Source organism: Notothenia rossii (genome assembly GCF_949606895.1).
Source record: "Notothenia rossii genome assembly, chromosome: 12".
NCBI lineage: Eukaryota > Metazoa > Chordata > Actinopteri > Perciformes > Nototheniidae > Notothenia > Notothenia rossii.
This window is the reverse complement of record NC_136911.1, coordinates 19,206,350-19,231,254: the sequence shown is the minus strand read 5'-3', so window position 1 is coordinate 19,231,254 and position 24,905 is coordinate 19,206,350. Positions and strand designations below refer to the sequence as shown.

General features: G+C 38.8%; 1 protein-coding gene and 1 long non-coding RNA gene across 3 annotated transcripts in view; both read left to right on the top strand.

Moving 5' to 3' along the window:
• The window catches only part of LOC307026130, a 162,651-nt gene that overhangs the window by 74,334 nt on the left and 63,412 nt on the right, over nt 1-24,905 (top strand). The gene's annotated exons all lie outside the window — the stretch shown is intronic.
• Nucleotides 6,295-9,886, top strand: LOC307026127 (uncharacterized protein). Of its 2 annotated transcripts, none has more exons than XM_079661278.1 (4): nt 6,295-7,163; nt 7,276-7,395; nt 7,479-7,501; nt 7,630-8,143. In XM_079661278.1, exons 1-4 carry the CDS (start codon nt 7,064-7,066, stop codon nt 7,747-7,749), a joined length of 363 nt encoding a protein of 120 aa, XP_079517404.1. In that variant the 5' UTR covers nt 6,295-7,063; the 3' UTR covers nt 7,750-8,143. The 2 variants fall into 2 exon arrangements, with proteins under 2 accessions (XP_079517404.1, XP_079517403.1); XM_079661277.1 differs by lacking the exon at nt 7,630-8,143 and adding an exon at nt 9,550-9,886 and having other exon boundaries at nt 6,442-7,163; nt 7,479-7,502.

Below are 24,905 nucleotides of genomic sequence, written 5' to 3'. Positions count from 1 at the left end.
TGTAATTGGTCAACCGCTTAGAGATGTCCCGCCCCTTAGCCTATCGCGTTCAATGTTTTGGAGCAGTAGCCAATAGAAGTGCAAGTGTTATGTAGGGATGCCACTCAGGAAGTTAACAAAGGAATCCATTGGAGGAGTTTCAGGCAGGGGGAGAGAAACTCTTCTGGAGTGAAAACAGGGATTTTAGTCTTTGCAGACCATTTACATGCACCTATATAACACACTACAGGAAATTAGTTGAATCATAATAAGGGCCCTGTAGTGTGTTGTTAGAACCGTAAAAAAACTCCATGTCTTGGTGTTAAAATAAACATCCAGTTAGGCTTTACTGAGGGTAAAACCAATGAAGCTAAACCAAATAGCTACACTGCACTCAGTTTAATTTGCACTCTTTTCTTCTTTCTAAGTTGACAGCAGTTGAAACTTGAACAATGTGAGGAATAATTGCCAGCTTCAAGGTTCCCACTTCTCCCTCCTCATCTTGACTTGAGGAGCCGTCTCCAATGTAGAAGGAAGATGCGAGGTAATTAACAAAGATGGTGGAGACTCTCCGGGGACAAACACCTCTTGCATAGCCAATGAACATCAAGCGTAGCATCTTAGGTGAGCTTGCTGGGATCTCGGAAAGAGGCTCAGCATCGGCTATAATTGGACTTGAGAGGGTCACCATGGTGCCGCTGCACTGTTGGAAAGTACTTATGAAGATCTGGACAATTTAACTTGCTCCCTCCTGTGGAAAGATGCTCGAGCTCTCAAGACTCCTCAGAGTTCAGACACTACCTGTTTGACTTTCTGTTCCCTGTGTGTCTGATTGAGCTAATCAAATGCAGACACATGTTTTGCATGGAAAGGTAGTCGACATTTACTTGCAAAACCTTAAGTATTGTTGCAAAGAAGTGCTTTTCTTAACAAGCATCCCTGGCTTAAAAACAAATTACAGAGAATCATCGATGGAGCCATGCAGTTAGCGCTGCGAAGATGCTTCATGATCATACATCTTGTAAACTCTAAATTAAATACACATTGATTAGAAGTGCAGTACTTGTGTAAACGTATTTGCGCTGGGAATGTTGTACAGACAGGATATACAGACAGGATCCAAACATCCTCTAATACATGATGTCATTCTGAGACACAGCCGGAAGCTACTGCAGGCTTCTTTTGAACTTCCTGCAGAACTCAATTGAACATGACTCCACCACTAACTCAGTTAAGAACTCATGCCACCGTGCACTGTTAAATCAATTGTCAATGTAAAATAATATTTGATATACTGCAGTGTTTTGTAAAGGCAAAATCAATACTAAACTGGTTACTGCGAGCAGCCCATAAGCATGTTTCATCATGCCGTCATCCCCTCCTTCTCTGACACTGAACATATTTGATTCAAAGATTGAATCTTATTTTCCCGTATGATGGACTGCCCTTGATATCACAAAGACTGTAATTTTGGAACAAATTGATGCAATTTTATTCAAAGTACAGAAAGCTTTTGGCATGACAGCTTGATTCTAGTGCTTGAAGGCAGGATAGTTTACTCTCTGATGAGAACATGCTGCCAGGTTTTTATTTCTATGTATTTTTGACTGCCAGACTTCTTGGCGATTTCTCACTGCCCTGAATTCCCTGCTGTCTCTAGACAGAGTCATTCTTGGTGACATTTGTCAGAGATGACAACTTTCTTTAATTAATAATCTATTATCTACTAAGTCCACAGCATTCTCTGGCTGTTTTCCAACACGATGAAATTGGGTGACAGACATTTTGTTAATTGAAAGTAATTTCAGCTGACTAAAAAAATATATGTGTGCTCCTCGTTTTGTCTCGCATCCCTCTTGTATTGTGTTGTTGACAGACAGAACAGTTGTTGATGGATTTGACAACAGCCTAAATGAACATATTAAGTGCACAACATTTTTTTATATGAGGATAGACTTCAGTATTTGTGAGATTAGTTTGCTGTCGCTCTATTTTCGTCTTAAGGATTTATATAAGTTATAGAGACACTTGGACATGTCTTATAGGAATATTTATAACTCTCCATAAAGGGGCCCTATTTTGCTCATTTTCAGTTACATTTTAGTTTTTTTGTACCTCTGTTGTGACATGTCTCCATAATTACATTTTCAAAAAGCTCTTTATTTTTCTCATACGGCCTGTGCTGGAGCACCTCTTTTCACCCTCTGTCTGAAACCAGAGCCCAGTCTGCTCTGATTGGTTGGCTAGCCGGTTCTGTTGTGATAGTCAACCAAATGTTCTGCTCCTTAGCCTAGCCACGTACAATGTGTTGAAACACTAGATTATACAAGGGGAGTGTTACATGGTGATGTCATTATGTTACAGAAGTATCAAGGGAGTCTAATAAGGAACCGCAGTGACGCGTCCTAAAACCCGGAAGTAAACTTCTTCCGGTTCCTTCGACAAAAATACAATGCAATTTCTCCATAGGATTTTGTAAAATAGCTCGAAATAAGGTCTGTGGTTGATAAGAGCTGGGTAGACATGTGGAGATTATCCGACTAAACAAAACGTGATCTTAAATGTGTGTCAACCACAGACCTTATTTTGAGCTATTTTCCAAAACCCTATGGAGAAATTGAATTGCATTTTTGTCGAAAGGAACCGGAAGAAGTTTACTTCCGGGTTTTAGAACGCGTCACTGCGGTTCTCTATGGAGGCGTTTCAGGCGGGGGAACTTTGGGAATTTAGCTTTTGGAGGCCTGTTACGTCCTCTCTAGGGTAGAAGGAAATAACACACCCCAGTATGGAATTAGGTATATTACAAGCGTTTATTTTATATTTATAATATAGGTAGAAAATAATGAAGCAGGCAGCCTGGCATAAATAAAACCCAAAAGGGTACAAAGCTAAATGAAAGTCAACAGAAGAGCCTTGATAAGTACAATCAAATATATAGGCTAAACAGAAAATAATAAATCAACCCTCTCTATAAGAAGGGGACAAAATAACAAAAGAAGGCTGTCTAAGAAACACAGCTGTAACATGGAGCAAACAATCAACACAACGCTATGCTAATAGGAAACACACTAGGCTATATCATGTGACACCAGTCAACACAATGCTAAGCTAACACGGAACACTCTAACAAACAAAATGTACAAGTCAACCATCGTTGACGGAATTATCACAGCGAGAGCAGAAGTAAAATAAGGGCCCCTTTAATCAGCTTTTTAGCTTTAATATTCTCAGATTTCTTTAAAATGTCTTCACAATCAGAAAGACTTACTACTTTGCAAGGTCTTTCTCAGTGAAAGAACACTGTTGTAGATTTAGCTCCAGTGACTTTAAAAAAAAAAAAATCTTTTTGAATTATTAAAAGACTTTACTGAAACTGGTTTGGGCACAAAGCAAACAATCAAAAGCACATCAAAGACACCTAACCTTCAGTGTGTATTCCAGCACTGTCAGTTTGATAGCTACAAACTAATGTTGGTAGAAGTCTTTGTGGGCGTCTGTGTGCTCTAGTCTCTCGCTCGAACCTATTAAAGGCAAACAAAGGTGAACAAGCAAACAGTAAATCTCATTATTTTGTCACACTTGAAGTTTTCTTAACAGACTTCAAAAGGCTTTATTTCACTGCACATTTATGTAAACAGCGAAAAGTTGCCTGTCAGATTATTTTAGATTCTAAAGATTGGTTAACTTTTTTCTAGCTTGTTATCTGATGTCACCAGAACAGAATGAATGGGGGACAGACGCTGCTCTGAAAGGCTTTGCAGATGACAGTAAAAGACCACCAACCAAGAGCCAAGTCATTTTGATGTGTGATATTTATCATGTTCTTACTGTGGCGGCACACCATGGCAAAGAGGAAGGAACAGCCTCAGAAGAATTGATATTTTGGTGAGATACGAAGAACTATCGGCTCATAACCACGCTGAGATACATCGCCAATCTCACATGGCAACCAAGCTAGCTGTGTGGATTTAGCCTGAGGGCGAATCCCGTCTTTTTTGGGAGTGCTTCTCATCCTAAATCTTTGTTGGGAAGTTATATTGACTCACAGAGAGGCGTAGGGGCTCTGTAGTAGTGGAACATATTGACAACAGGATGCTGTTAATAAACAACAATGCTCCCATTACCTTAGCTACATTTCTGTGTTTATAGTGTTTTTACTGGAGCATGCTTGGTGTAGTTCCTTGGTGCCATTAATCCCTTCGGTACACCTTGGACTGATATTGAGGGTAAACTTTGCATGTGATGGATTGCCATGAAATTTAATGCAGAATTTAATTTCCCCCTCTGGATGAAATGTAATAACTTTGATGGTTCCCTCACTTTTCATTTGCTCCATCACAGGTCAACATTTTGACTTTTTATTTTTTTATGACTAAATGAAAAATGACTATGCTGATGGGAATGTCAAATGTTAGCATTTAAATTGGCAAAACTAAGAAGGTGAACATGTAATGACTTCAGCATGTCTTTAGCTGTATGTACCAGCTCCAAAGGCTGTAATATGGTTTCAAGGCGAAAAACAATATTTTGCACTCGGATGAAGGGCAGCACATCACTTAAAGTGAAACTTGACCATGGTAGAAGCACTAACATCCTCATATACAGTATAGTGACCAAATTGTGTTTTCTACCAGGCTGTAAACAAGTTGTGTAAAGTTGGGCATTTTAACATGGAGGTCAAAGGGGATTCATTTGGTATTGGAGCTAGCCTCAAGTGGCCATTCAATTAACTGTCGACGGCCCGTCCACACAGCGGCGTGCGTTGACGCTTCACCATTCACTTTGAATGGGGTGATGTCACTTTTCGCCGAACTGCATCGTGGGAAGCGACGTGGAGCGTTGCTGGCGTGGCTCCCTGCAAAAGTTGAGCAATGTTCAACTTTTGACGCCTCGGCAGAAGCGTCAGCCAATCGAATAATATGCCAGTACAAGCTCTAGCCAATCAAACCGCTGCTTGTGTGTCAGAGGCGGGAGATTCATGTGATTGGTTGTTGGTCGAGTTTCAGACACACCCGCCGGCAAGCGTCAACGCACGCCGCTGTGTGGACGGGCCGTAGTCTTTTCTCTATTTTTCAGCACAAGAAGATGCTGTTTGGCTCCGACATACAAGACACGCAAAGTATGTGCAATGCATATCTACTGGTCAAAAGTTTAATTTGTACTAAGGATTACTCACAAAAATAATACAGTGTGTATAAAGTATGAATGAGAGGCCTGCTAACAGCATTCACTTTAATGTAATGGGGGGCTTATAGTGCAGACAGGTAAAGGTAAAGCAGAGGGGCTTTTTCTGCTTCATAGGGATGTCACAGTGGGCTGCTCTGGTTCAAAAGTAGGTACTCTCTTAGACCTTTTTGTGAAGTATTTTAGTGCAGCAGCCTTTGTGGTTTTTGCAGGATGTAACTCTGTTTGCAAAATACCAATCGCAGTGCAATTACATTAATAGGAAGAATACTTATCAGGTCACATTTAACAGTATTAAAACTACAAATAATGTTGTAGTTAATTCTATTTTGTTTGGAATATTGCTTATTATAGGTATTAACAAGTATTTGAAGCCATTCATTTCATATAAAAGGCATGGCTACAATTAAGAAAAACGTTTTGATGTCTCAAGTATTAATAAGACCTTGGCCTACAGAAATAAGCCTATGGTAGAAAGAGTTTATTTTTGAACAACTTCAATAATCCCTAATAGATTTACATTAGATTATTAATTATACAATTGTTTTATTGCCAATTTATATTTTCCACATAGTGTACGTCTGACCCATGTAAACACAGGAACAGTATGTGTGAATAATTTGGTAACTTGACACTTTTGTCCAATATTCATTAGATTTCTCACAAACATATATTGGGGCAACATGGATTTCTGTGTTTCAATCCAAGTGAATACCATTCAATTTAAAGGAACACCAAACCTGTTGTATTAACTTAGCTAAGCCGAAGCCTAAAACATATCTGCAACTAACTTGCTACCCTTTCTTTACTATATTCAAAGCACTACTATGGTGAAAACTATGTGTACACGCAGTTTATTCTCCCTGATGTTAAATATGATACTAAGATAAAGGACCATTATGTTCTTTGTGTACCTTTCACTATAAGTGAATTTTCTCAAGAACCAAACTTGATAGTACAAATGGCAGTGAACATGCATCAAGTTTTTTTTAAAGTAGGATGTACAGTGTCACTTCAGGCTGGCCAATCAAACGCAGTCTTCTTTCTTAAGAGTGAAGAAGGTGTCAAGATCATTTTCACTCAACTCAAGAATTCAACAAGATGACGTCTCCAAAGTTGGTCTTATATCTGACGTGTTTGTTCTTGGGAAAAATCGGTGAGTAGTATGTGAATGCAGCTTTTTCTTTTCAGCAACTTTTCATGGAAATGCTTTCAATATGTTTTCATGTAAACAACAGTACTTGCTGAATTCATCCAATCTTATTAAGTGTGTATTTCTTTCACTCTTATTTCAGCTCAGACGACTGATCGGAAATTATCTTCACGTATTCGTCAAGATAAACGTTTTATATCAGCTAAGGCTGGAGAAAATGTGACTTTGCGATGCTTCTATAAAGCTGGTGACACAAGTTGGATTTACTGGTACAAACAAACTGTGGGACAGAAACCGAGGCTCATCTCTTCCGTCTATCTGTATGATGCTCGACCCATTTTTTATGATGAATTCAACAACAAGTCACGCTTCACACTGGATAGAGGAAATAGTACAAGTCAGTTAACAATTTCAAATGTGCACATTTCTGACTCGGCTAATTACTACTGCGCAATTTTCTCCGAATTTGTCTTCCATTTTGCGGAAGGCTCTTTTATCGATGTTCAAGGTTCAGGTTTGAACATCCCAGCTTCAGTCCATCAGTCCGCATCTGAGATCATCCAGCCAGGAGACTCTGTGACTCTGAACTGTACAGTACACACTGGCAGCTGTGATGGAGGACACAGTGTTTACTGGTTCAAAAACTCTGAGGACTCTCCAGCACTCATTTACACCCGTGGAGGCAGGAATGATCAGTGTGAGAGGAAACCCAACACACACACACACACCTGTGTGTACAACCTGCCAATGGAGAGCCTGAATCCTTCTCATGCTGGGACCTACTACTGTGCTGTCGCCTCATGTGGACACATAGTGTTTGGAAACGGGACCAAGCTGGACTTTGAAGGTAGGTAATTCACTAGATTATTTAATGAAGAGTAAATTATGGCCAAGTGAGATTCAAAATGAACAACAAGATAAAAGCTGACCGTTCTGTTTTTGGTGTTTACTCTCTACAGATGAGGTCAACTCTCTTGTGTATTTCTTGAGTATAGCTTTGACATTCACCACCATCCTGAGTGTTTCACTGGCTTTCTTAGTGTGCATGATGAAGAAGAAAACCAGCCGCCAATCAACAGGTAACTTGTACGGTTTGTATCTTATGGCTTGATTTAGCAGAATTTGGCCTTTGATTAAAAAGAACCATTTCTGTTTTTTCCAGTTCCGTCCAGAGCAGAAGCCGAAGTGAGTAAAATCAGTTGACCATAAATAACCGCTAAATGACCATTCAAACACCCTTTTCCTTCCAAATCATTCTCCTAGAAATAGTTTTTACTCACAATCATGATCTACTTATATATATTGTATTGCAGGAGTACCAACGTGGAGAAAAGATCTGCTATGCTGCTTTAGGTGTCAACCTGAAAAACAGATCAAGAGGACAGAAGCATCAAATCTGGAGTGAATGTGTGTATTACAGCGCAAAGCAGTAGAACCTGACAAGTTGCAATTTGTACTTTTGAGTAAAACATGTGTTTTTGTTTCCACTTCCTTGTGGTCCGCAGCTAAAAAAAAAAAAATCTATTCTTCGTTGATGTACACTTTAGCATAGTATTTTTCCACTTTGTGGTCGAAGCAGGATATTTCCGCAACGTTCTTTCAAATAAACAATGTATCTAAAGATAGTACTTATGAATACTTGTTTTTGTATGACTTAACCTGTAGCCTATATTTAGAAGCTAAGATGCTGTAAAAGTCACTTGAATACTTTTAAGTTTAGGATCATCTTATTTTTTTTTATTATCATTGTTTTTTACCAAATCAAATGTGTAATTTTATTTGTGCAATTTCTATCATTGATCCAATAAACATCAACATTCGGAACAATACTGTGTGTGTCTTCTTAGGAGCACCGTTTTTATTAGAAAACTTGGGTTCCCTAACCCACCCCAATACGTGAATAAACTCAAGTCAAACAGGTGAATTGTTTGTACAGTTGCCATATAGTGGAAAGCTATCTATATGGACCAAACCCTTTTAAACTAGGCTGGAAACGTTTCTCTTGGTTGTAATGTTGAGCATTTTAACATGAAGGTCATTGGGGATTGACTTGCTTTTTGAAGCCTGCTTAAAGTGGCCATTCAATTAACTGCAGATGTGTTACACTTCTGTGTTAGCTTTATTTTTCAGCAACCCAGGTTTAGCTTGGCTACGACTTACAGAACTTGCAAATAACTGGCAGCTAGATCATTCAGTAAATTACATACTCATAATTACAGTAGCTGTTTTGGAAAGCTAAACGTGCAATACACTTGCTAACTTCTTAAATATATCAAAGTGGTAGAGAATGTGGTATCTCCCTATAACAAAAAATCATGGAAATGCGAACACATAAGTGAGTGAAAGAGTGAATGCATATTTTAAGCCAACAGTTTTTAATCCGGCCATTTGGCTAACGCTTCAAAATATTACAAATCTCAATAGAGCTCATATAATATAAAATGAGAAGCCAGCTAACAGCATTGTTTTTTTCACTTGAGTTAAGGGGGGGGGGGGGTCTTTGGGCGCACAAAGGTTAGTATCAGGAAGTGTTCTGCTTTAATGCGTCACAGTGGTCCGTTCTGGTGCAGACACAACATAGACAAATAAACTCAACAGTCAGTAGCTTTTTTTGTGTTGTACCTCTCTTAGTGCAGCAGCGTTTGTGGTTTTGAGCAGGATGTAAGGGTGTTAGGGTGTTTCTTTTCTCACATAAATGATACTTCATTGAGAGACCACTTGCAGTTTTATTTCAAAAGTAGAATACTTGTTAGGTCACATTTAACAATACTGAAACTACTAATACTTAGAGGTCCGGTTATAAGTCCTTTTGGTTTGAATATATTGGTGATACATACTGTATATAAACACGAATGAATCCATTAGTCTCATTTGGATGCGTTGAATAAAATCAATGTCTCCCTTTGTATGGCTCCATTATCACTGAGACATGTGGCAATATATGGATAGGCCTATGGGAGGAACATTATTTCTTTTTGATTTACTTTAATAATCTCCTTTTTTAAAAATAATATTAATGTTTTAACTAACAGAACCCATCATGGAGCCAATAAAGATTTACATCATGCCATTATCTTATTGACTTTCCACTGTATATGTTCCACATACCTCCGACCCAGTATAGTATTTTAGAGTCATCTGTATCCAATATTCCTTTGTTATTCTCATAAACTTACATGAGGGGCAATATAGATTTCTGGGTCTTAAAATACCATCCATTTTGATGATTAATGACTACCAACGTGGAGAAAAGATCTGCTATGCTGCTTTAGGTGTCAACCTGAAAAACAGATCAAGAGGACAGAGGCATCAAATCTGGAGTGAATGTGTGTATTACAGCGCAAAGCAGTAGAACCTGACAAGTTGCAATTTGTACTTTTGAGAAGGAGTTTTTTTCTTCTTTGTAATCTGCAGCAAAAACAAAATCAATCTATTCTTCATTAATGTTCATTTTAGCAGTCTTTTTCACTCTGTGGTCGAAGCAGGATATGTCCGCAACGTTCTTTCAAATAAACCATGTGTCTAAAGTTTTTTTTAGTACCTATGAATAAAAAACTGTATGATTTAACCTGTAGCCTATATTTAGAAGCTTAGATGCTGTGAAAGTCACTTAAATACTTTTACGTTTAGGATTATCTTAATATTTGTATTATCATTGTTTTTAACCAAATAAAATGTTTAATTTTGTTTGTGCAATTTATTTATGTAGTTAATAATCAAATAAACATATCGCAATAGTGGCACTATTTTTATTAGAAAACTCAGTGCACAAAGGTTAATAACAGGAAGTGTTCTGCTTTAAGATGTCCCAGTGGTCTGTTCTGTTTCAAACACAATACATAGACGAATGAAATCAACAGTCAGTAGCTTTTTTTGTGTTGTACCTCTCTTAGTGCAGCAGCGTTTGTGGTTTCGAGCAGGATGTAAGGGTGTCTGCTTTCCCACATAGATGATACTTCATTGAGGTCGCATTCAGACCTAATAGTCCGCTTCTCTTCTTTTCACCAGACGAGAGTTTGTTACATTGTTTCATTTCTCAGAAGGTTAGGTTTGCGTTCACATGGGAAAAACTCAAACGGACTTTAAACACGAGTCATGTTCACGGAAATGCTGTTCAACAATTGGTCAGACATTAAGGGGGTACAAATATGTCATCCACAAATGCAGTTGGGGTCATTTCTTTCCCATTTTGGAAAATGATTGTGCCAGCTTCCTGTGCTATTTAGGTTAAAATTGCCAAGAATAATTTTCTATGGACTCATAGAATTGTTAATCAATGTCAGAATAGAAGTCCATATCATGTACATCATGTATCAGCTTACAATAAGTCATGGGATCATAGTTAATGGACTTGTTTTTTACTTTGTTGCCAGACTACTCAATAAGACACACACACACACACACACACACACACACACACACACACACACACACACACACACACACACACACACACACACACACACACACACACAAACTGAATATCCACCACTTCAGTATAAATTTGACAAAAAAAATAAATGTGCAAATATGAAACATACATGTCAATATCACCTTGCTATCGGTAGTTGAACTGTCAATACCCCAAAACATATTCTTCGATAGAAATACCTAATTTTTTGTTATATTAATTCAATCAATTAACACACATAGATTCATATCTTGTTACATAAGAATAGATTATTTAAGTGTTATTATGGGAGAATTACTATTCTTTTGGTACTACTGCCTTATTAGGCCCATATTGAGCAGCGCATATTAAGACCAAAACTCATGTGCAACAACTTCCTTACTTGCAATAAATAAGCACTAATTAGAGGGTTATTGAGGAAAAACTCAACTCATGGCTTATTACTTGTAGAATATGGTCATTTAAAATAAGGCATTAATAAGTGTTTTATAATGACTAATAAAGAGCCAATATACTGCTAATATGCATTTTAATTAACAACTAGTTGATGGTGAATTTGTGTACCTTAATATAAAGTGATACCAAAAAATACCACTTGTTAGCCTTTTTCTTTAAAGGTCACGTATTATACTGTATTTCAACAATGTTATAGGTCTCAGATATATAAGAACATTAGAATTTTCGCAGCCTAAAAAAGCACAGCACATAGACATCTTGCTGAAACCGGTGGCCAAAAATACACAGACACACAGAAGAGCTATGGCAGGGGGTTCAGGTAAGAGTGTGGACGAGGGGTTACCGTGGTTGGTTTGTTGCTAATGCCATACAAGCCATAAAATACAAGATTACGTCAACACATCCGTAGATCCTAAAGTAGAGACATGTTATCATAAGTGGAGCAGTGGGTTTTCACTGATGCAATTTGTAGCCAGTGTTAATTTTTCATTTCAGACACAAATGGAGGGAAAACTGGTCTCAGTCCACTGGATTGTTTTCTTTTGTAGCTTTTTATCACATTACTGATCAGATTTTAAAGAAACAAAAGGGAATAACGCAACTCACGAGGACATGATGGCATTTTTTGAAATTACAGATTAAAGGGAGCCACTGAAACATTAAAACAAAATGTGTGATTCTTCCTCCAAACTCATACGGGAGCTGGGGGGTAAACCGTTTACAGATGTTTTCTTATCATTACAATAGTCTACAGTAACAAACAGTATGAAATAAGTACATTTGACCTTGTTATTGTTTCCTAAACAGCCACATATAGAAATAAAACTGAGAAAGTAAAAACAAGGCTCACAATTCATCCTGGAAAAACAAAGGACCAACAATTGCATTTCAAATCGGCCTCATGACGTCAGTTTGCTCAATCATGTTTTTATTTTAATTCCCAGAAGCCCTCATAAGTGTTGTTACATTTAATCATGTATGTAATCAATACACTAATCCTCTCATCTGGCCACAAATAAATTAATGTGACTCATGCTTGAGGGCAGCTATGAAAGGAATTAAAATAATGACATTTCTATCCTGCGTGGCCCTTATTCTTGTTTTGAATTGATCGCACTGTATGAGAGACCTCTCGGCACACGTGGGAAGAAATTCAATGTGGCTTCTCTCTGGAAGGAGAACAGGAAAAAAAAAACTCAACTGAAACTTGGCTAATTTTGTAGTTGGCTGGAATCGAGATTGCCCATTTGATCCACGGCAGGGTTTCAAAACAGTTTATCTCCCGAGCCTTTGTAATTTACAGAGCTTTGATTACTGGAATTGGGAGGACACAGGCACTGAAGCCTGATTTCTGCCTCTAGCTCACTTGAAACTGAGTTAGACTTTCACCGGCACTGAATTCTCATTTGATTCTTGGCTGCTCGCTGTGCGGCTTCATCTGAAGGTGACTGACTCATCAGACTCAGCGGGGTTTGTTGAGAAACTTTATTAGCATTAATCTGCCGTTTATATGCAGTCGCATCACTTGTTACACACTGGCTTTTTGACTACATTTCCTCAGATTGTTTGTGTCAGAAGTTAGCGTAAATAGTGACAGGGGGCTTTATTTAAAGCAGGCTGAGGAAGCTAGTTTGCATATTTGTGTACTACACATTGCAGCTACTGTACAAACAAAGGCAATCTGTGTTTCTATATTATTTAGATTTCCTAGTTTAATTATGCAGCTTACCCAAACAAGAAGAAGAAACTAGATGCAACTTGAATATGAGAGTAGAATTTTATTTTAAAAATTGGAACACGTTGATCCAAGTTATCCCTTGCTGTTGTTCCAATCCTTATAATGTCAGACATCTTTACTGGCCAAGAAATGTTATTTGTTGGGCTATTTGTGAACTTCATGTTTGTCTCAGATGTGGTTGTTTCTTGGCATTACCATTTCTGAGCTAACATTAGCTTGCAAGGGCAATAAACCATTATTGCTGGTTTATTGTTTCAGTATAGTTGTAGTTTAATTATTGGAAATGATGTTAACAGATTTTGTCCAACTCCCCACACTTGGGACACAAAGTATAGTAACAGGTTTAAGATGAATTTAAATGACAAACACTTTAAATAAATCAGCCCACTGGTTGTTATAGGCAACCAAGAAATTCTCAAGTTTTAAGTAAGGCAAGAGTAAATTCACACATTGGTACCACACATGTATTAATACATTGTTTAACGTCATACCTTCAAACATGTCAAACTTCAAGTTGTTTCCTCTGTGAGCTAAGCCTTTTGTCTTTCCCTGACTTCTACCTCATGAAGTCATGTTTGTGAAAAGAGTTTTTGATCTTCAGCGGGTCACATGACACACCTGGTTCCTTATCGTCTGTCCCCTGCTCACCAATTACTCTCCGCTGCCTGTCATGTCCATGCTGCACTTCTCCTTCAGTTTCATTACATCCCACTGCCATTGTGAGAACTAACACCCGTACTGATATCTTAGACATAAGATTCAATCAGGTCGCCTCTTTGGTAATCACTTCAAAGAATCCATTTCTCTTTCGATTTTGCTTCTTGTGTCGAATTTGTCGAACTACTCTGCTTCTGATGAAAAAAGGTGGTACATTCTCTCTGTGATTTTTAACACAGGGAGATATCACAGACATGAAATAACAGCCCCTGTGTCAACGGAATTTTATGTTACCTATTGCATACACGTAATAATGTAATTGAATGGGCACTGGCATTGAGGCTAACAAGGCTTTAATGCTAGCCCGGCCTTCTTGTGACAGTAAATTGGGGTAATTTATGCTCTCAGTGCTGTCGGTGAGCGGGATTCTTTTTTCCTTTTAGCTCAGTGCCTCTTGATTATAGAGTATCTTGCACATGAAAAGGGAAAATGACAGGCGACATGTCTTAAAGTAGCAGCTTATTGTATGCTCGGTTAATGGACATCTCCTCTCTGCCCAAATAATTGATGAGCTTTAAAGGAGATAGTTAATATGTTCCTCTCAGTGATGTAGAGCCATAACACAGTCATTAAACGCAGAGCAGATCCAGCACCATGCATACGTTTATTTATTTAAATGTGGAAAAGCAGCATCTATATTTCATCTAGCCACTTTTTTTTACTTTTTATGTCATCTTTGAAAAACTCAAACTACTCTTGAGGGTATTTTTTACGTGTCTCAAAGAGGCCCTATTGTGCTTTTGGGGTTATTCCATAGGTTTTTGAACCTGTCATTGGTCAGCAAATGCTCAAACCCCTTCCTGAAACGCTTCCATTCGACTCCTTTGTTTACTTCTTTAACAAAGTCAAATCAATATTTAACACGCTTCAATTGACTAGCGCTCTGACACATTGTACGTGATAGGTTAAGGGGCAAGAAATCTGTATGCGGTTGACCAACCACAACAGAGCCAATAACCTTACCAATCAGAGCTTCATTAACCAGTGCCATGTCAAAAATGTTAGCTCGGAACTCAAATTTCAGCCATATGACATAAAATGTATAAAAATAAATTACAAGCAAAGCAGGAGTGATATGATAATATAACATTTGGAAAATAAACATCAATAAGAACTAATACAATTAAATAACATTGTACTAATTAAAGGAGGAATGTAATTCCAGCGAACATCATTGGCTAAGTTTGGAAAGAACATTTGCTGCAATCGAAATACTTTTAACCCAGATGAACAGATTTTTGAGGATTCTGGGAATGATACAAATGTTTAGATAACATTTATTTGATCAGAAAATCTGATCCAGTTATTTTTTTGGCCTTGACCAGATCTTCTATAATTTTATGAACGAAAAGCAGCAGTCTTTTCTGATATGTGCACCATCAGAAGCCCCTGACTTCCCCCCCCGCTGAAGCCGTGTGACTGCAGCAGCGCTAATTATCTTCAGGTGCACGTTGAAACCCAGGCCATGTAATAAGCAGTTATACAGCACAGTGGGACCATGGCAGCTTTATTTCACACGGCAACATGCAGCGAGGTGAGGGCTCTCTATGGGAGGGGAGAACATTGGGAGCTTTGTGTTTACGGTATTGATTTGAAAAGTTGTATTTACCCAGTTTTTTCATGGTCTCCAACCAGATTCCAATGATGAAAGCCGCACCAGGGAGTGATACACTTGTTTCTCCTAAAAAGAATATTATTTTGCAATGAAAGCTTTCATTTTTTATTTTTTTTGGAAGGCAAACCGTGCAAAACCAATCCGACTAGAAGTAGCAAGAAGTAGTGATAATTAACTGTTATGAGCATAAGTCAGAATGCATAAATATGATCTGGAAAACTGGAAATTGCCCCTCAGCGGTGCAACGAGGGAAATGTTCTTTACTGCTCTGCTGAAAAGGAATTTAGTTGAAATAAACTGGGAACTGTTATTGTTGAAAGGAGGCCCCATTACCTCCTTTCAATCATATCATCTTGCAATTCTGTCAACTATGTAGAGAATAATGGGTTTTATAGACTACGTAAAATGGCTCCCTCCCCAATAAGCTTTGAAATCTCTCTGCTTCTCTCTCCTGCAGTCTGAAAGAAGGTGCATTTTTTTTAAAAGGTGCCGTGCCAGCTGCCTTTATTCAGGTAATTAATGCTTTCACTTCCTGCTGATGAGCTCCCCAGGTCACATGAAGGAGTTCATTGTGAGGAAAGCTCTCTGTGCACAAAAACAAAACGCGCTGCCAGTTACATTAGTTTCTCTCCCATTTCAGATCCCTTTATTCCTCTCCCCTAGCTGTCTGAATGTGCCTCATGCACTCACATTATGTCTTTGAACCTTGTTTTTCCTATGCTCTCAATAAATAATATAACAAATATACAAATATTCTTATGCGCACCAGCTGAGCTCTATGAAGCCGAGACAACACATGAAAACACCATCTTTAGATAATTTACAAGATCAAATCAAACGTGCAGCGCAGACAGGAAACATGTTTTAGCATTTGTTAAACATCTCTGTATTTAAATCACCCTGAAACACATGTCGGAACATTCTTTTGTGAATAAAAGCAGTTTTTAAATAACATGATTTCCCCTACAGAAAATAAATCTCTCACAGGTATAATTCCACGATTTAAGGAAAGTGAAGTGCTCTGATGTAGAAGTCTATATACTTATGTTAAGCCCTGTAAATAATGAACTCCTTATGTTTCTAGATTCTGATCCAGATCTACTTACATTCATAGTTTGAATCCATCATACCTCGAACTTAGATAGAAGGACTTTATGCCCCCACACTATTATGCCCCCTTGCATGAAATATTCGAATGACTTTTAATCTTATGTACACTTAATGAAGCAACAAAGGGGTTAAAGACACACGGGAGTGGGGAGGTGGAGGAGATGCAGAGAAACCGACAGAATTTAAGAATAGACAGACTTGGATTTGTAATATTACAGGCTTTGGTTTAAAATGTGCCTTGACTATGGAACACCAAATGGATAACAAGTGATGTCCGACCAAGCATGGTCCTGTGTATGGAAGAGTAGGATGTGATCATACATGCGAAAGAGAGTCTGATTTAAAACAATGTCCTCTGCGGAAGCCGTGCTATGCTAAACTCTGAATCGATTTTCACACGATTATCCTGTTTATTTGCATTTAGATAGTTTTACCGGCTCGCGTTAGGGTTGTCTTCCCAATAAGAACATTAAAGGACACATCTTGTGAAAGAGTAAGATAATGATTTTATGCAGAATTATGCAAAGATATAGCAGGTGCTGTAGGATTACCATATGGGTGCGTGGTGCTTGATGCAAATTAACACCCAACGCCGAGGCATCAGCAGCCATTAGAGGTGAGCTTTTTACAAGATAACACACTCTCGACTCAGAATTCAGAGGGTGTCATCGCTCGCTGCTAACAACTAGCATTGTCTCTTCCAAAACTGCTAAACAAGAGCTCTTGCTGAGGCAGCCGCGGAGGGCTAAGTGATATGAAGAAGCAAAAAACATCATCTATGTGATCTCTGGGGAAAAACAAGGCCATTTATCTGCCTCGTTGTGCTCCTCACCTCGGGGTTTGTCCCTCTCTTCCGCCTCATTAATGATGTCACAGTATGGATAACAGTGTGATTATTCCTGCCTAGCCAGGCTGCTCTTTAGCGCCTGGATGTGTCATATCTCAAATGACTCTTGATTGCAGGGATTTAGCCTGAAGGGAACTAAAAGCACATCGCCTGTGTGTTTCTTGTTATTGTCATGTCAGGCAGGCGGGAGGAAGAACGGCCCTTTGCTATTCATCGGGGTCTATCAGACAAAGCGTATTTAAACACAAAAGAGGGGAGAGCCGAGTCTGGCGAAAATAAGGACGGGGTAAAAATGTCTCCAGCCTTGACAGACTTAAGTAGCCTATTACACGATGGCGAGGCTTTCATCTATTACTTCAAGGAGGTAGAGAAGATAATCACCACTGTTATTCCCCATCTGATGTCCCCCAAGCCACCTATTACTCCGTGGCCTGCAGCACTCTCTGCTGAATACAGAGAGAGGGAGCTCGCTGTTTGCCACAAAATCCTTTCTAGACATAGGAGTGCAGAGGATTAAAAAAAAGAAAGATATTTTTGTTACATGCAGCTACCTCCAGGTCTGGAAAGTAAAGTCAATGGAGAGGCACCTTAAAGCTAATGTTCGGTCTATTGCCAGCAGGGACTGTCCACGAAAAAAATGACCATACTTCCCACTTATACTTCTATTGTAAATGTATTGAACATTATCCTGATGAGTTTATGCTCTCAATTTCTAGTTTCAAGACTTCTTCAATACACTATCACGTTTGTCTTTGTCAGTTATGGTCCTATTGAGTGTGAAATAGACAATAAACAAGCTTTGATTTTGGGCAACTTGTTATTGATTGGTCGCTACCACATGCCTTTTAGAGTGTGTTTGCACTTAAAGAAAGTTCATTGTAACATTTTGTTGCATTAGAACAGGGGTGTCAAACTTAAGGCCCGGGGGCCAAATCCGGCCCGCGATTTCATTTTATGTGGCCCACAAGAGCTTGCAAAGAATATAATATGTTTATTATACGGTTTCGTGCCGCTCTACAGGAGCACGTTGCCCATACATGGAGCACAATGCATCTCAAATTTGCCATTTTTCTCAAAATTTGACTTTTTTTCTTCTAAATATGCCTTTTTTCTTAGAATTTGCCCTATTTTTTATATTACTTTTTTTTCCAGAAATTTGCTTTTCTTTTTAAATCATTGTGTGACATTATTACTGAAGAGACTTGCAATTATTTGCCCTGGACTTCTGCTTTCAGACGTAGTTAATTATGAAGTTCTGATAATCTGATAATAATCCGATGCAGAGCAATAAGTAAAAACATTATTTTATATATATGATATAATAATTATTATTATTTTTATTTTTATAGCGCCTTTCAAGAGACCCAAGGACACTTTACAATGGGAAAAAAATAAATATATATATATATTTATATATGTATTTTTATATATGTATTTTTATATAGTCTTAAAGTTACATCATGCAAATGTGGGCCGCCATGAAATTGAGTTTGACACCCCTGCATTAGAACATTCCTTGCTAATTGTTAAGCTATACTTTGTTACTTTGTGTAATTTCTAGACCCAAAAAACATGATTGCAACAGCGAAAAATGCCAAACTTCAGCCTTTCAATTTGTTGTCGCACAAACCATTAGTTGAAGTCATCTCCACGTCTATAATTTTCTGCCTATGGGGATCTTTGTCACCAGATCACCCTCTTGTGCAAAACCTCACATAAAAAATGAAAATAGCTACACAGCTGTCACCCGAAATGTTGCGAACACCTCCGGACTGCCTCATTATGTTCATCATCACGTACTCACCTGTATAGATGTTAATTAGGTTAACGAGAGCGGGGTCCGTCCTCACGTCGTCCAGCTATGCTGTTTGTCCCCTATCTCCCGCTCCAGCTTCATTCCAAAGACATTGAGATATGGAAAGAGGATCATTTATTGGGTCATTAGTTCTACTAATCAGTTCTCTAATTACAGGCCATTACAGTTGGGTGTCTGATGTATCCCCTCTCCCCAGGACCTTGGACATGATGCACTCTGACACTCTGTCTCCCACAAACAAGCAGCTGTCCTCAGGCTGAATATCAAAGGCGTTAACCTTTGGAAGAGCTCTGCTTTTAGACTGATGAAGCTCGATGTGCAGCGGTTTTATGATTTCTTTGTTGAAATTGGACAAAAGGATCAATTCAAGGCTTTCACTTGAACCATTTCAATAAAAGGCACACACACTGTATATCTGAAAATAAAAGTCTTGTTCTTCTTTGGAATGGATTGCATCTGGTTTTATGAGAATATAGATGCACAAGTGGGTGAAGGGAGAAATTGCCCTTGGAAACTGGTTCTAAAGGACAATACCAGATTGTTATGGGTCATCTACTGAGCAATTACATGGTGCATCATTCTTGGCATTGGGATCTGTTTGGCCTTTGAGCTTGCATTAGTTTTTGTTTGTGTAATAATAATAGTTGTATTATATGGGAAAGCAGTTTGAATGAGTATTGATTTGATAATGCTGTACCGCCAAGAAATTGAACAATGATAAAGACACATGATGCTAGCTGAAGCGGATGAAGGCTAAAGAACGCTTCTCCAATCTGGACAGAATCATACATGGACGTTGAAAGCAGATTTTCAGGTTCCTTTTTGAAAAACATGACGTGTATTTTATTGATTGAGGAGGTTCATATGTTGTATTCCTTTCTCTGTTAAACATTTGATCAACAAGTGGAATGCTTGACACAAGGACTTTCAACAATTTGGAGAAAAATGTCAAACAATTATTCTTATTGAAAACTTCTGTACATTTATACACATCTCTGCAGCAGAACTTAATTTAGAATGGTATTTTGAAACTAAAAAAGCAATAGGATTGGAAAATATGATGCCAACAGTATTCACAGTTGGTAGCATTAGTTTAACCAAATTATACATTCACAAGACTTCAGCAGGAATAACAATCCAAAAATGTGATATCTTCAACAGTGCAACAATTTCAAGTGTTGTATTTTAATTTTCAAAGCAGGATTTTTGCTTTTTAATTGGACCATTTTCACAGTGTGATATTGTTACTTTCACTTCAGCTTCAATTGCAGGAACATTTGCGCTTAAAAACTTGGCAGCATGCATTTAAAAATGTTCAACAACAATCTAAATTGCTAAAATTGGTATGCTTTTTTTAGAACATGGGAGATGTCGGTGCGCTTGAGTGTAGTATTTTTGGCCAAATGTAACACTAAGAGGGGCAACGAAAAGTGTCCACCCAGTAAGAACAGAATATAAGACGATCAAACTGAAGGTATTATGGGTAGATCTAAGAAGGTGAGACTTGTAAAGGTGAGGGGCTTTTCATGTCAGGGCCTTTAGGGCTTTGGAACAACATGTCTGATCTTAATCTTTTAAATCTCTACTTAAAAGTGACTTCCATCTACATAATTTAATTTCTAGCTTGGACTTTTGACAACTTGTATCCATTGCCCCCAAATTACCACCGTGCCCACGTTCTGCATCACAGCATGTTTTTTTATTAATGAGGATTCTTCATGGCAGCAGATTTGTAGATGTGAAGATGCCAGAGAAGAAGATCAACTCACTCGCTAACTGGTATGAACATCAAAGTTTTGAAGTTATGGCAAAGAGTGCAGATAAGTCCATCATACTTAACAAAGTTACGAGGAGTGGGATTAATCGGATTCCTTTAGCTACCCCCTGCTGACAAAACCTCTAACCTGATTGGACGACAGCTCATCAAAACTTTGTCCAATAAGACTCACCAGTGATGCTGTAAAAGTATTTTCCAAGGTTCTTTGGTTATAGTCACTTAAGTGCTGCATGTGCCTAAATATAACCATAACAACCTCTAACAATCCTGGAGTAGCCATAATGACTACATCCAAGGGAGAGCATTAGGTTTGCTGCTTTTGTATCGAAGGTTATCAGGTTCTGCAGATCTTGAAAATGCTTAGTTGAGATGTTGTCATTTTATCCAACAAATGGACCACAGAGGTTTTTCAAGGGCCTTATATTTATCATTCAATGGAGGCCTAAATGCATTTTGAGATGTCTAAACTAATGCATTTAGCATTGTGTATGATAAAAGTAATGTCTTTTCTAAGGATCACATTCTATTCTCCCCTTTTTTCCTTCGGTCTAGTTTAAAAAGTATAACTGGATTTTTAATTAGACAAAGGAAGATATTCAGGTGGGAGGGTGTCAAGGTGACGACCGCAACGATACAATAACACACATATTGTTTATTCCTGCATTTTGTATTTTTAATTTTCTCATATAGTAGTCAAGTGGAAAACAGTTGGTGTGGGTCAAGAAGGCACTCTTTATTTGGTATAGCGGGTACTTTAACCGGTTAGCCAAATCCCTATAGACCTAGCTACTGGCACCCCATTTTATTTCCGGTGTGGGGTTATGCAGCAGATGGTGGAGCATATTATAGAAACTGATTAGAGGAATAACAAATAGGATACTGTTGTTTATATAAACACGGGCCAATGCGAGTGCATATACACATGTACAAATGGGCCTTCAGCAGCAGACAATATGCCCACTCTCACAGTGGGAAGCTCTCTACAAACTATTTTATACGGACATATCTGTCGTATTCAGACATGTCCAGAAGGAGCTCTAACTCTGACAGACAGTCTTATCGCCCCAGCGATCCTATTACAATTAGAGGAGGATACTCAACAATGTCAATATAATTAATTCAATTATTAAAAAGCCTGAGGCGCAGTCGAAGGATATGAAAATGACAAAGACTTGTGGAATGAGGGGTGGGCTGCATGCGGCGCTGAAGGAGCTCGGGGATGTTTTTCTTTTTTTGAATCCAGTGATATTTGCAAAGTTTCTCACAGGTTGATTGTTTTTTAAATGCCAAGAGAGAGAAGTTGTCTCAGGGGATCAGACAGCCAGGGAGGGGCTTTCACTTAAAAATTCATAATTAAAAGATACTGCCCTTGGGTTTAGTCCATGTGGATTCACGAAGGCCTGTCACAATATTTTCCAAACTAAATGATGACTATGGAGTTAGAGGAAAGTCTTTTCTTAAATGGATCATTTTTATACCAAATATATTATTGTTGTCCTTCTTACTAAACTAAAAACATACACAACAGGTTCATATTGGTATTTTGTGCATGTACTGTGACATGTCTCCATGCTTTAATGTTCAAAAAGCTCTTTATTTTTCTCATACTGCCTGTGCTGCAGCACCTCTTTTCACCCTCTGTCTGAAACCAGAGCCCAGTCTGCTCTGATTGGTTAGCTAGCCGGCTCTGTTGTGATTGGTCAACCAAATGTTTGGCCCCATAGCCTAGCCACGTGCAATGTGTTGAAACACTAGATGATAGAAGGGGAGTGTTACATGCTGATGTCATTACGTTACAGAAGTAAACAAGGGAGTCCAATGGAGGCGTTTCAGGCGGAGGAACTTTGGGAATTTAACTTTTGGAGGCCATTTACATGCAAAACATACAGCACACTACAGGAAAGGGAGCCCCCCCCCCCGCCCCCAAAAAATAGGGACCCCTTTAATCAGCTTTTTAGCTTTAATATTCTCTGATTTCTTTAAAATGTCTTCACAATCAGAAATACTTACTTTGCAAGGTCTTTCTCAGTTAGCTGGCCGGCTCTGTTGTGATTGGTCAACCGCTTAGAGATGTCCCGCCCCTAAGCCTATCACATAGAATGTGTTGGAGCGCTAGCCAATAGAAGCACAAGTGTTACACTGTGATGTCACCATGTTCGGGAAGTAAACCAAAGGCTCAAAGGAGGAGGTCTGTTTACCGTCAACTTTCTGAGATTTTGCCGTACAAATAACACTGAGCAACCCCTTTCGTATCCCCTTCTATGGTAGCGTAGCGAGTAATGATGCAGCCTTGACAATTGTATTAGATTTTCACACTTTTTGCAAAAACATTATAAGGAACCTTGAAGTCAGGATTTCAATTAATGTTTGCAAAGTATTATTAGTTTAACACATACCTAGTGCTTGAAAAATGTAGGGCAAAACCTGAAGCAGCAAGATATTCAAGCATAAAACACTATTTGGTTTCTGAGGCCCACATCTTATTTTTGCCCTGAGGCCCCCTCGCGGGTTAATCTGGCCCCTGGCTCTAAACGTAACAGGAGAGACCTTGCTTTTGAGGTTGTGGCTCTCTTCCTTTCAATGTGGGATCTGCGGGCACTTTTTTAAATCAGTTGACCCACCTCTTTGGACTTGACTTTGCTACACTTTGCGTTATCGTCTTGCACTTTATAAATACATTTTGCATATGATTAGAAAAGTGATGATTATAGGCAGGGCCGTCCCTGGCCAACATGAGGCCCCACGCAAAGTTATATGATGAGGCCCTCTGTTTCGCGAGCGTCGTCGTCGACGGGGGGGGGGGGGGGGGGGGGGTTTGCTAGTGGAGCCACACTAATTGCGCCGCATTAACGCATAGGTCATTGTATATCCAGTTTTTCCAAACTTTGTTTTCATTGTGCTCACTTTTCACTTTCACTCTGACCTTGATGGGAAAATGAGTTTTTATGAACACACGTCACGAATAGAAAAAAAATATCCCTCTCTACTTTCTCATGATGTCATATCTCACAAGCGTTTCAATCAATATGAGATGCTTCAGCTCCTGTGAAGATTGTGCCACTGATGTGGGAGTTCAAATCTCAGCTTTCCTCACCGTAGCGCACATATCTCTCTTCCACATCGAGTTATTTACAAAACTGGTGCTAGGACACGCCATCAAACGTGTCATTCAACGAGGAAGTGAGGAGGGAAATGGATGCTGCATGGAAGAACGCTCTCATACATATTCAACATGTTTATTGTGAAAATGTGAGTATTGATCAGGCTTCCTGACCTCCTCAATCCCCCCCAGGCTCTGTGCGCAGCTTATACTTTGCAATAAGGGCAATCAGAAAAGGTTTCGTTCCCAGTGGAATGCTTACTTTCTCTTTCCCGTGGCAAATCAAACTCCCACCAGCTTAACAAAGAGACCATCCGAAGCACGAGCATCCCCACCTTTGTGTTCGGGGTCTTATTCGACAGGGGTGGTGCCAAATCGGGTCACAGAAGAGAGATGCTGCATTCACTGGGAATAATGGCAACGATCGAAATTTCTACACACACAGCATCCCCCAGACAAAAGCCGGAAAAACACTTTCCACCCACTCCGTATTCAGATATAAAAAGGATAAAATGCTTCAGAAATTACTGTAAACCAAGATGTTTACTCACGAATTATTGTTTACATTATCTGCCGGTAAATATACGTTTGAGCAAAGGAAAGATGACTAAGGTGGCAATCTGTGATTCATGCATAATCCATGCCTGCGGGCCTGTGCATAGCATGCACCCTCATCTAAAGGAGAGCATGCCCAATACAGTGTTCCAAGGTATTACCACAAATGCATTCATGCTGCTTAAGTCTCTTCTCAAAAACTGCATATTATAAACAACCGCTGCCAGTTGCAAGGTAAACAGTCATCTTGGCGTCTTGTTATTTCAACATTTGCAGCAGTTCTGAAATGTGGAGCCGTGAAATGTGATGAGTTTGTGGGTAAAGTATAGCCTGCTACAGATCACAATATTCAGTCAAGGGACAGAGAATGCTAATAGTGAATGAAAGAAATTCGTTTTACCTGAATAATGTACTTTCTAAAATGCATTTCCAGCTACTCACCATGGA

Excerpts from the sequence above, each read along its gene's own strand:
- LOC307026127 (XM_079661277.1), top strand. The coding sequence starts at position 7,064 with ATGGAGAGCCTGAATCCTTCTCATGCTGGGACCTACTACTGTGCTGTC. Across the intron at positions 7,164-7,275 it reads GACCAAGCTGGACTTTGAAG|ATGAGGTCAACTCTCTTGTG; the intron begins GTAGGTAATTCA and ends TACTCTCTACAG. Across the intron at positions 7,503-9,549 it reads GTCCAGAGCAGAAGCCGAAG|ACTACCAACGTGGAGAAAAG; the intron begins TGAGTAAAATCA and ends TGATGATTAATG.